Raw genomic sequence first — 12,601 nt, 5'->3', positions numbered from 1 at the left:
TATCCCTGGACATTAAACATTCTGTCTTGAAAATTAGCTGTAGAATTTTGGCAGATGTTTAACCCATAATAGTTGGTTGTGATCCATGAACTATGGGCAGCAATATTTCCTAAATGCAAAACTTCAGCCCTTCTGAGGTTTGGAAATTCACATTGCCTTTAATTGCATTGCCTGGCATAGAAGAGACAAATGTCTGCGTGCACAACAACTTTTTACATCAAAGCCAAAACATTGTGTCATCTTGAGGACAATTTAAGATATAATTAACAATCCAAATACAAAATAAGATTCAACTTTGTGAGGCATTACCTTTGTGAATCAGTCAACTCTAGTGACAAGCCACTAGTCTGGAGCGAATGCAGGAAGTAGGCAATGTTCATTTGCATATCTTTCCATATCTTTGACAAACACATCTAGAGTCTAAATTGTATAAGGAAGGGACTTTCTCTGTCATCTTATTCATAGTGCCTGGAACAATGACCACCACGGAAGGTTGTAAAGTTTCTGTAATACACAAGGTTGCAGAGGAAAGGAATGAAAGGGCTGAAATGTAGCCCATGACCACTCCCACGTCAAACTCCAGAGGGGATATTTGTCCTGCACAGGAAGTATTTCTCATAATTTCCATAGAGATATTAAGGAGAATCACCTATGCCATTGCTACAACAGTTATGTTTTTAGTAGGAGCTCAGTAACATTTATGATTGATGCATGAAGGAATTCCTTCTGTGTTGCTAAGCTAACTCATGTAGTACAGATGACACCTGCGTTACAGGGAAGCCTCTACGTGATAGCCCCTGAATTCATTTGCCCATAATTACTTCCCATAAATTACTGCCCATAACAATTTCAGATATTTTTATATTGGAAAAGAAAAACACAAATACTCAAGAATATCTTAGAATAGGAGAACCCATGTCTTTTGTACACAAATTATTTTCTACAATCTTTTTGCCTCATTTATTTCCCCCTATTTATGTCATGTGAAAAGCAGAAACAAGACGTGTATACATAGCGGTTTTGAGTGCAATGGGACCGGGTGGTGTGAAAGAAAGCCAGCCACAGCAACTATTCAGACTTTTCTATTATTAAGATAGAAAAGAGACATTGAGACCATCAAGGAGTTAGAAATGGGCTATAAGCTGGCCTCATAGAGACCCTCTCTCTTGATTACGTGGACCACCTCTCTTACTCTCTGTGCATAGGTTTCATTTGCCTCTTCGCAGGTGGGCTCCTTCCTCTTTCTATTGCTGCTCCAAAGCGATTTTGTCCTACCATGACTTAGGTTTCCTGTGGTGAAGACGTCAGTTTCATTTCTAAATGACTTCTAAGCTGGTGTGTTATCACAGTCCCTGTATGTTTTAGTTAAACTTCTTGAGAATATCTGCTCTGCCTTACTCCCTAGTGAATATCCAATGACTGTATGTGGGCAGTTAGGGACCGGGGCAGAGGCAGGGAGGTGCAAGTTGGTCACCTGGTCAGCCATGATAGATCACAAGACAAGGGCTGGAGGTGGAGCCGACAGTAAACATTTATACTAGGATCAGTTTTTCTAGCAACTTTCTACATGATTTCTCATATTAGATGTGCTTGTTTTCACATTTTGTAAATTAAGACTTAGAAAGCAGCAGTGCTCTCTTAAGGGATTTTAATATTACCTCTTCATTTTCATAGACCTCTAATTGAAAGTTAGCATTTTTTTTTCAGTTATGAATGCGAGCAACAGACCTCAGCAATCTCAGCAGTCTCTGCGACTTGGCTACCAGTAGAGAGAGCAGATCATTTTATATCACATTCTAGTCATTGTATGTATTTCAAAATGCCAGTTATGGTCGTGCCTACTTTGAAATCATCCTAAAGATCTGATGCTCGATTACTCTAGTTACACACGTTAGTAAAGAAAATAGGCATTACTGTCTTACAAGGTGGGAAAAGACATTTTGTATGTTGTATTCCAGTATAACTCATTTTCCTTAAAATCCGATGGATTTAAATTTGGTTTTTAAAATATTATTATGAGAAGGAGTCCTTAAGTTTAATGAACTGCCAAATAGGTTTGTGGCACCAAAATGCCGACAATTTCTGCTGTAGAAATGTAAGAGTGCAGTAATTACTGACTTTTCTAAAAGCAGTTGCTTCTTTGTAGATAAGGTTTCTAAGGCCTGTCTTCACTCAGTATATTTACAAAGTAAGTAAATATAAATATGTTTCAGTGGACAATGTGTATGTTTATCTGTTAAATATATATCATCATAAATAAATAGAAATTAATCGTGTTTATGTATACCTATATGTACCTATATATACCCAATAAGGAAACTCCAATATTTATAGTGTGATTTGCATCACCCATAAAGACACATGGAAGGTTTAAGTCCTTTAAAAATCTTATTATAGTAACCATACACACGGTCATTTCAAAAGCATTAAATCTTAAGTCTACAATATATTACTCCAAGCTCAAATACTGTCCTTTTCACAGGCTACTCAGAAAGAGATTGAGAAACAGAAGGTTCACCTAAAGAGTGTCACAGAGCTAGGAGAGACCTTGAAAACGGTTTTGGGCAAGAAGGAGGCCTTGGTGGAAGATAAACTGAGTCTTCTGAATAGTAACTGGATAGCTGTCACTTCCCGAGCAGAAGAGTGGTTAAACCTTTTGCTGGTAAGAGGCCAGAGGATTTTCAAGCCCTCTGCATTGTGAGAAGGAAATTACATGTGATTTGAATAAAAATATTTGTGTCTGTAAATTCCTCAGCTCCACATAAATGGTGGCTCTTAATTCAACATCTGCAACTCTGTTTTAATATCTTTCCATGTCTGTGCCGTATTTTGTATGGAGACCACATTTAAGTGCATTTTGAATGATACTACTTTTTTGTGCCTTTTAATATTGTAGAAAGTAGGACAACTCTTTTAAGAATATTGTCTAATCAATAATATGTCATGGTATGTCTCTTTAACATTAAGGAATACCAGAAACACATGGAAAACTTTGACCAGAATGTGGATTACATCACAAACTGGATCATTCAGGCTGATGCACTTTTGGATGAATCTGAGAAAAAGAAACCTCAGCAAAAAGAAGACATACTTAAGGTAGCAAATAAAATATTATGAAAAGTAATTTTCTAATTGCACAATTATGTCGCTCATCAAGGACTTCTTAATAAGAGTGAAAAAATTCTTCCTTCCTTCCTTTCTGCCTTTGTACTCTCCTTCCCTCCCTACATCCTTAATTCCAATGGGAGTTAATAACTTTGAAGAGTTTTGTAATCTGGATATCTCCATATCCACCTCTCAGCTCATTACGCACAATTTAGACTCTGATGACAAAGGGATGCCGGGATTTATTTTGGTGTCATGTTGCCAACTCCTGCCCATTTTACTAGTCGTAGTACGTTCTTATATCTCACACAAGGATCCATTTTCCAGTATCATCCACAGCCCATTCTGAGTAAAACCTGAAATCCAATCATCTGGGCATTTTGCGTATGCAATCCAAATCTTAGTAATTAGTAACAATATTGAGCTTATATAAAACTGGATGGTTTTTATTTTTCACTCTATGTAAAGTAAACGTGGCTTTGTGTTCTCTCTTTGTGTATTAGAACCAATTATTAGGACATCCTAAGTCATCTTTCTCAAAGGCAACTTAATTTTTACTTTTTAAAGATGGTGGCTATAAAAGGATATGAGAGGTATAATGTGTGAATTTCTCTCGTTGATGCTATATTATCTCTCTTCAGTAACATCTTAAATAGGAAGACTTGAAATATACAAATTCCATTTGAATTAATGAGTCCTTATTCTGTTTTGCTGAAAAAAAATTGTATTTAATTAGTGGGTTATTACTTAAGGAGCACCCAAAAACTGTAGCTTCTGTGTGTACGATTCATTTATTTCTTTTTTATGAAGTGCCTATTTTCCAAAGATTACAATTCATTTTTAATGAAAAACTGTTGATATGTTTCAGGTTATCCCCAAAACAAATTACTCTCCTTTGTGTACCTTACTTTGCTCTCTCTTGTCCTTTGATGTGTAGCTTAGTTGTTTCACTTAGAGTCTCTCTGACCTCTCGAGTCAGGCAAAACCTTCGTCAATCCCTCTGTCTTTGACACTGAATTCTTATCTGTTGGAAAGTCCATTTTTTCCCCATGACACCTAGGAAGGAAAAGAAAATTGTTCCTCAGCTGCCTTTCTTCCCGAGCATACGTTAAGGTTACCCCACAGCTATGAAACTGAGTCAAGTGAAGATAAAATAAGACTAAAGAAAAAATATTACAGTCGACACAGGCAACAAAGGGTAGCCAAGAAAACATCCCTCGCGCCTCCTGAGACTAAGTAAACACTTTACATAAACATAGATCACACTTAGACCAGGACTGTGGCCAATATTCCTGAGATCACACACATTTCCCACTCTACTCCTCTCTTTTATGGAAGTTGACTTCGTTCCTCCCTCTCAACTCTGCATGTGCTCATTCTTTCCTTCTCTTTCTCGCTCTCTTGCTGTCTCTCAACTTCCACTTAATTACTAACTTCAAGCCCTGTCTCTTGCTCACGGAATATAGCGTTTAAAGGCTGAAATGAATGACATGCGTCCAAAGGTGGATTCCACGCGAGACCAAGCAGCAAACCTGATGGCAAACCGCGGCGACCACTGCAGGAAAGTAGTAGAGCCCAAAATCTCAGAGCTCAACCATCGATTTGCAGCCATTTCTCACAGAATTAAGACTGGAAAGGTAGGAAGATCTGCTCCAAGGTGGAAACTAGTGATAAATGATCTCTTGCGAAGGTTGCGCAGTACTCTGAAGGGGGCGGGCGACCCCCACGGCAAGGTTTTCAAAACGAAAATGAAGGCCAAAATGTATTTAAGGAAATTTTACCCCTGAATCTCATGGGAGATCAATCTCTCCCCACTCCCCTCCACCAGTCTCTCTGTCTCCCTCTCTCTGTCATTTTTCTTTACATGCCACAGCTATTCTAGAACTGCATTCTGTACTGGTTTACATATGTACTTTCAGGGGTAACCTACAGCAAAGTAACAAATAGCATGCTGCAGGCCAACAACGACAAACAAAAGCACAAAAGACATCCATCTAAGGAAAGCACTGCTGACTTCTTATGCCAAATATAATATTGCTTGTGTGTAATATGGATCACATATCAAAAATGGGGCCTTGTACATCTCCTGCATGATCTAGGGTGTTTGTATTCTCTTTATTGGTTGTGCACATGTGTGTATGTATGTGTATTTAACTTGCTCTTGCTAATTGCCGATACGTACTGTGACAAAATCCATTAGGCTATAATAACATGCTCAAGCCATAAAAACAAATAATTGCAAAGCTTATATAACCTAATTTTGTAATTTTATATGTCTGTTTATATTGATTCTATTTAATGAAGAACCAGGGGATATGGAATTTTGCATGATAATCCTTTATATTTGTGTAACATTTAATGAAGACAAAAATCTTATCAAATAGGTTGCTTGCAACAATATATAAAAATAGTAATCCAGCTCTTTTGGGTGAGTGTCAAATTGCAAGGAACTACCCCAAATTTTCTAAAATGTCATTTGACACATTTTTCAATATACATGATATGCTTTAAAACACAAAAATGTATGTAAAATAAATATGTGTATTTACATATACGGATAATTGCTATAAATAATCTTAAATGAGAAAAACATTCTTGAAAAACTTGTGAGACAGTATGATGTAATATGTCAGGTAAGTGCTGACTCCTGGAACAATAGGAGAATATGTTTGAAAATCATTTTGATAAATATGGACACCCATAATAGCATGATTTACAATTGCTACATTTTCTAAGGCATTCCAATGTATCATTGTTACATGTACTAGTACATATTTAAAAGAGTTTCTAAAATATGTGGTAACGTGGTATGAATTTCAAATACTTTATATGCATGAAACAGTTACCCTCCAAAGCTCGCCTTCCCAAGGCAAAAAAGTATTAGCTTACCTTAATTCATTGCTGCTTCTTTGCAATGTTTAAGTTAACTAGTTAGTGATACTCATTTACGTGCTATTTTATGGAAACTGTCCTCACCTAGAAAATATCTAAAAGGCTCCGAAATTCTATTTTCAGAGCATATAGTTGTTTTTGGAAGAATTTATTCTGATGCTTAAGACAATTGGTTTTACCTCTAGAGATTATCATCTGAATATGTAATATCTAAACAACCAAAGGCTCTTTCAGTCATCTTAAAAAATGGATGCTAATCCTTCGTTACTAGGTTTTATGTTCTTCCTGTTATACATATCACTAAGCTGCAGAATATTTAAGAGAAAACATGGCATTATCTTCTTGGCCTTTTCAATAGCAGATTGAGACAAGTTACGTCACAAGATTGTGACTTGTAGATGCTGAAAAATGAGAACTCAACCTGCGTGATAGAAGCTGACAGACTTAGCATGGCCAAGAGAAGTTTGTGAATTTTCAGTCTATATTCTGTACAACTTTGTCACTTACTTCCATAAAGAGAGCCACTTGATGCACTTCTTTTTTTTCTCCTTCCTGAAGAGAGAAAAGAGATTTTAAATCAGTATTTTCGATGCTAGATTAATTAACAAGAGAATCACATTGTCACTTTTCAAAGTACTCCTTTTTCTCTACATTAATAAAGATGACTGGATGCAGGGCTTTGAAAGAGAATTATGCCCTATCATCATGCTGAAACCAAAAACATGGAGGTAGAGCTTATCTAACATTTTGCTGATACATTCATTGCACTGTGCTAGTGAGTGTGGAAATATGCAAGGGTACAAACAATACTTGTGAAAAATAGGTTTACAAACACAAGCTTAAATAGTTTTTACAATCATATGTGCTTAACGCTCGTACATCCTTATGAAGATGTTCAATTAATGAGGTAATTCCAGCAGGCACATAGTATAATATTAAGACCATTGGACATAAAAGACTGAATTCCCAGCCTAACTTTGTCAGCATTAGGCCGAACGTGTGATTTCCCTGCAATTCCGTTTTAGTGTTTGTAGGATAAAGGAATTAAACCAGATTAGTAATTCTTAAAAAGAAGGCATCCCACCCTCCCAGCCCCCAAGGGTTATTATTTAGAACAGAATGTATAAAATAGGTAACAGGAGAGTTCCTGGATGGGTGGATTTCTGTCCTTGTATCTTTCTCCTTCCTGTGGTAAGATTCAAGTGGTGCAAGTTATGTCCATAGAAGGTGGTGTAAAATTTCTAGGTTAGATTAGTTAACATGAGGGGTAATTAGTTAGATTAGCTCTGAAGAGTTCTAAGATTTGACAGTCCAGTGATCTTTTGTTGATGCAATAAGGAATTTAAAATAGCGACCTGTATGTGTCTTTGCTTATGGAGTAGCACTTGCTTATGGAAGTGCTGGAATTCTCTGGGGTGACCTTTGATCTCAGAATTAAGCTCCTAATACAGTAGGGCTTATGCAAGGTAAGATTGGGTTGGAGTATTGCCCTTCTTATGGTTGAGTTACACTTAGAAGAATAACTTGGGAGAAAATCTACAATGATAAAATTAATTAAAGTAGGTTGGAAATGTATATGGGTAGAAAAGTGACTCAGTAGAAGAACTAACTTCAGGATTCTTTTAAAGGTCACCTAGAAAGGGCAGTTGAATAGAGCTAAATTTTATCCTGAAAACTCGCTGACAATCCCTGGATTCATTGTTTGGTGAAGAATACGAAGTTTGTATCTCTTGCAGTGATTGTTCATGACAAGAAATTACGAAATCTGGAGATGAGTGAGCATTGAGGTCCTCAGTTTAGATTAATTGAGAACTTACTCATCAGATGCAGCTCTCCGCAGTGGTAACTTTTAGCCATTAATGAGAAATGGCATGGTGCAAGGAAGAAATTCTTACCGTCAAGCCACAAAACTTGTTGGGGATGTGATCATATATATGACCCTTTACCTCTCAGAGCCATGTTTTTATCTAGAAAAGTCGTAAGCTGATATCTGTCTTATTTTAACCTCACAACCGTGGTAAATATCAAATGGCCTAGGATACATAAAAGCATGCATTAAAAAAAACACGTATAGATGCAAAATGAAAAAATAATTAATATCAATAATGATTTCCATCATATTATATGTTAGCTTTGAAGAGCCAAATTTTGAGAGCTGAGAGAGAAAGTGATGGGAAAAAGAAATGGAGAAATGGATGCTTTTCTTTCGGGTCACTGCTGGAATGGGCTGAGATCAAGAAGACTTCTTTGCTATTTCCATTGTAAGGAGCAGCCTTACATATTATCAAGTGGACCATTATAGGAAATGCTGTGAAATTCTGCTTGTCCCAAATAGGACCTTTAAAATACATTATACCTCTTCCCATTTCCTTGAGGTTTATCAGTAGTATCTGATTGTTTTGAAAAAGCTTAATCCTCATAATCTGTTTGAAATCACTTTGAGAAAATGGCTCTTTTATTGGGGATGGTCAGAATTATCAAAATAAATCAGTGGTAACTTCCTAACCATGAGTAAAGTTGATGGAATCAGTGGGGAAAGACAACATGTCACATCTCTTTTTGTTTTAGGGAATCTGAACATGGTGGCTTAGCATGGTGATGGTGAGGAAGATATTATCAGGAAAAGAAGATGGCAGGAAACAGATGCATAGAGGGCAGAAATAAACTGAGTCCTTAGTCCTTTTCCTTACGGCATCTCTGCCCCTCTCCATGTTGGGAGAAGCCAAGTTGGAGATGGGGGTCCACATTTTGGGAGAGATGATAGTTGAGGTAGATCTTGAGGGATTAATGAAGAAACTGTTGGGAAAAGGGACCAATATGAATGATCTCTCACCAACCTTGTAGTATTTCAGATCACAATGTTTGGTTCTGTGGTCAAGGAGCTTACCGTTTAATGATGGAACAAGTCACGTTTGTGGATATTGGTCCAAGAATGAGTGTATGCTAAGTGAATTTAGCAGCCATTCTAGCGACATGGAGGAGGTAACAATTCAGGATAAACCGATGAAAAAGCCCAAGAGTGTATGGAGTGTTCGGTGGAGAGTACATTCAGTTTACTTACAAAATGTAGAGCATGGAGCATGAAGCTTAGTTGTGGATGATAACACTGTAAAGGATGATTAGACACAGCATGGAGAGATCATGACAAACAGACTAATAGTTTATGCTTAATTCAAAAGGCAGTGAGGAGTTCTTAATGGGTTCTTTTTACATGCCCTGTTGAAAGATTAGTGCAACAGTGGTTGTGAAGAGAATGCAACTGAATAAATTATAGGAAGTAGGGAATCACAATAGTCTAGATGAGAAACAGTGAGTATCTCAAATAAAGGGATATCTGTGGGAAGGCAAAGGAAGTGACAATCTAGAGCAGTGACTTTCAAACCTTTGTGTACTTGGAGGAATTGTTAAAACACAGATTTCTGTCTATCCCCCCTGCCCACCTCCCATGGAGATTATGATTCAATATTCCCTAATATTTGCATGTCTAGGAAGTTTTTAGGTGACATTGATGCTAATGATTTGGGGACTCAGTTTGAGAACCACTCGTATAAAGACACTGAGAACTAACCTAGACATAAATTATTACGTGAGGACCAAAAAGATGGTGAGTTGAAAAGTGACTCAGGATTTAAGACTCACCGAGTATAAAAGTCTGCATATGAGTTTCAAGAAAAAAATATGCATCAAAATACTTAGTTTCAGAGTAATATTGTCTAAATAGATTTTGTCTAACTATGGCCTATTAGTATAGACAATTACTTTGTTACAAAATATTATGAAACTTACACATATAATTTGCCTATTTAAATTGTCTTCATTCCTATGGGGCTGAAATTTTGAATTATTGGCCCTGCAATTGGTACTAACCAAAGGAAAAGTGAACTTGTTTATTATGTCCTCAATTCTTTTTTTAAGATTTATGTGCCATTAGATATTTGATACCATATATTCTTTAATTTCCATAATGGACTTTAAAATTGCTTTTAAAATTCACGTAGCAGTTTCCCTAGAAATATTTATTGTAATTGTAACATGAGATTCGGACAGTCTGGCATCATATATGTAAATATTCATAATTTTATTGCTATAATAATTATAGTGTCAAGTTTTTGACCTCCAGTCAGTGTTAACAGATGCAAAAATAATCGTTCTTTAGACCAGAGGTTTGCAGATAAATATACATGGCTCTGAGAGAGCCAGTGAGTTTCCCGTTTAATATAGAATAACACACACACACACACACACACACACACACACACACACACACACAAAACCACATGGTTGGGTCTAATCTCTCTTAAATGGTGTCTTTATATGTGAAAAGTAATTTGTAAATACTTGAATGATCGTTTAGACAGGTATTTTGGCTTTCCTAAACATCAGTTGGAAATAAAGAATACCACTTATAAATGTGATCTAGAATGTTGGAATAAGATTTATTGGTTTTGAAATTTTTAACTAAAACCCAATTTTCATTAGTCAGCTTTATCAATACAAATATATTTATCTTTTTCCCCTTTGTAGTGTGTTTCTAATTTAACGCCTCTTCTGACAGAAGAGAATGTAGTCCATTAACTGGTACAGTTATTCTCATTTGTATATGTGTGTGTATGTGTATATGTATGTAGATATACATACATGGGTATGTACACATGTACATACACATACACATTTTACATACACACTTTTTAGTGAAATTTTCTACAAAGAAATTATAGCAGAAAGCATAGATAAAAACTTTGGTAAAGATCTATAGGTATCGCATAATTTGTAGAATACTAAATACGTACCAATTACAGTTGAAATCCTCAGGTAATATGAGCAGTTTAATACCCAAACTATGTAATACTATACCTGCTAATTGTATTTCACTGAAATAAATAAGAAATTAACCTAGCAACAGAATTCCTATATTAACAACTTCTTTTTCACGTTTGTAATTTGCTATCCTTTTATAAGGTAAATTCTGTTAAAAATTTGATAACAAATCCTTTTTTATAATCAGTTAAAATGGTTTCCAAGTAGATGTTTATTGAGTTTGCTGAGCAGTGTCATTTGCTAGAACTAACTGGGTCTTATTAGTGTGACATTTAAAATGCTTAAAGCTATTTGGTGATTCCTGATTGGGATCCCTTAAGAAAGACAGTTATTTCTCTGATCAGTCAACACATGCAAAAGTAATCTTTCCTCAGACCAGGGACTTTCAGATACTTACAGGTGCCCTGAGAGCCAGTGAGTTGCGTAAGTTCTTACAGTTAGCCTGGTTAGAAAAATGTCAGATCCTGGTTCATTGCTTGGTCCACTCCTACATGCTGCCCCTCAGCATACTTTATTACCTGTGTTTATATCATTAGGTATTTATTGTTGCTAGATTATACGTTAATATAAACCTGTCCAACTTCACTTAAAAAAAAACATGATTTCAGTGCACTTTTTTTGTATTAAAAACAAAAAGAATTGAACAAAAAAGAGAGAAGTGAGAGAGGAGGGGAGAAAGGGCAAGAGAAAAGAAGAAAAAAGAGAAAACACACAGTTGTCCAAAGTGTTGTATTTTTGCTTTTAATTCGCTTGTCTCCCTTGTGTATTTTTACAGTACGATCCTTTTTTTTCTCTTATTTCAGTTGCTACTACTAAACTCATTTAATCATGACATAGAGAAATATATTTCCAGTTATATTTAACAATAAGTAGGCAGTGGGCTGATTCTTGAACCACGAGTATATCTTAACCAGTCAGTATATCTTGTATCTAATCTGAAAAGTATGACCATGAGATTAATCTCATCAATTCAAAAACCAGTGTACTGGGTAGCGCCCTTTAAATAACTCATAAATTTGGGAACTTACCATATTTTCACATCTTTATCTTTGAAGCATCAAAGATAAACCACTCACTTACCTAATTATTAAAAGAATCCAACTAGTATAATATCACTATTCTGAGTCAATTTGGCTTTATTTTTTAAATTTACTTTCTTATGTTTTTTTGGAATTTGCTCTTATGAAGTTAAAATAAGTGAATGAATAAAGCTATAAACTAGTTTACCCGGTTATCTTTATTCTGGGTAGGTCTTTTTAATACACTTATTTCTCTTTGTGGGTTTTTTCCCCTCTCCAGATATTTTGATTGGAAAATAACTCTTCATGTCATATCCTCAGTATGTCTTTTCTGTATTGCAGGATGTTACTGGTCCTTGAACATTTATTCATTTTGGTTTCCGTGAATTATTTTATTTTTTATACCGATGTTGTAATTATAAATAAACTTTCAAAGCTGCAGAATGGAAGGAAGAGACTAATTTGAGCCATTTTAAACAAATCTGTAGCACTTGGATTATTTATTTTCAATTTAGATATTAGTGTAATTTGAATGTAGTGGCCATTTATCCTGATTATCGAGATTACATGGTCCACATTAACAAATGTTTACTTTGCTGTCTGTGTAAACACAGTCATTATGTTAGTGTATCTTTGCACGTGAGAAGTAATATTTAACTAAAAGTAAGGTTAAATTTTAAAAATTATAAAGTGTATCTGAGTAATTTGAATGCTTCCAATTTACAATGAATCAATTTGTAATTGATTTTGCTTTTCTCAGTCTGTTA

The 12,601-nt window shown here is 35.6% G+C and overlaps 1 protein-coding gene across 13 annotated transcripts in view; it reads left to right on the top strand.

The window, feature by feature from the left end:
* Window positions 1–12,601, top strand: part of DMD (dystrophin) — a 2,022,811-nt gene that overhangs the window by 819,347 nt on the left and 1,190,863 nt on the right. For all 13 annotated transcript variants that reach the window (XM_047843142.1, XM_047843144.1, XM_047843153.1 and 10 more), the window contains 3 exons: window positions 2,483–2,662; window positions 2,968–3,096; window positions 4,572–4,742. In XM_047843142.1, coding sequence (XP_047699098.1) covers window positions 2,483–2,662; window positions 2,968–3,096; window positions 4,572–4,742 — 480 coding nt within the window. The remainder of the gene's footprint in view (window positions 1–2,482; window positions 2,663–2,967; window positions 3,097–4,571; window positions 4,743–12,601) is intronic.

Source organism: Prionailurus viverrinus, chromosome X (assembly GCF_022837055.1).
Source record: "Prionailurus viverrinus isolate Anna chromosome X, UM_Priviv_1.0, whole genome shotgun sequence".
Lineage (NCBI taxonomy): Eukaryota > Metazoa > Chordata > Mammalia > Carnivora > Felidae > Prionailurus > Prionailurus viverrinus.
Note: the sequence above shows the minus strand (reverse complement) of the source record. Positions and strands in the feature narration are given on the sequence as shown.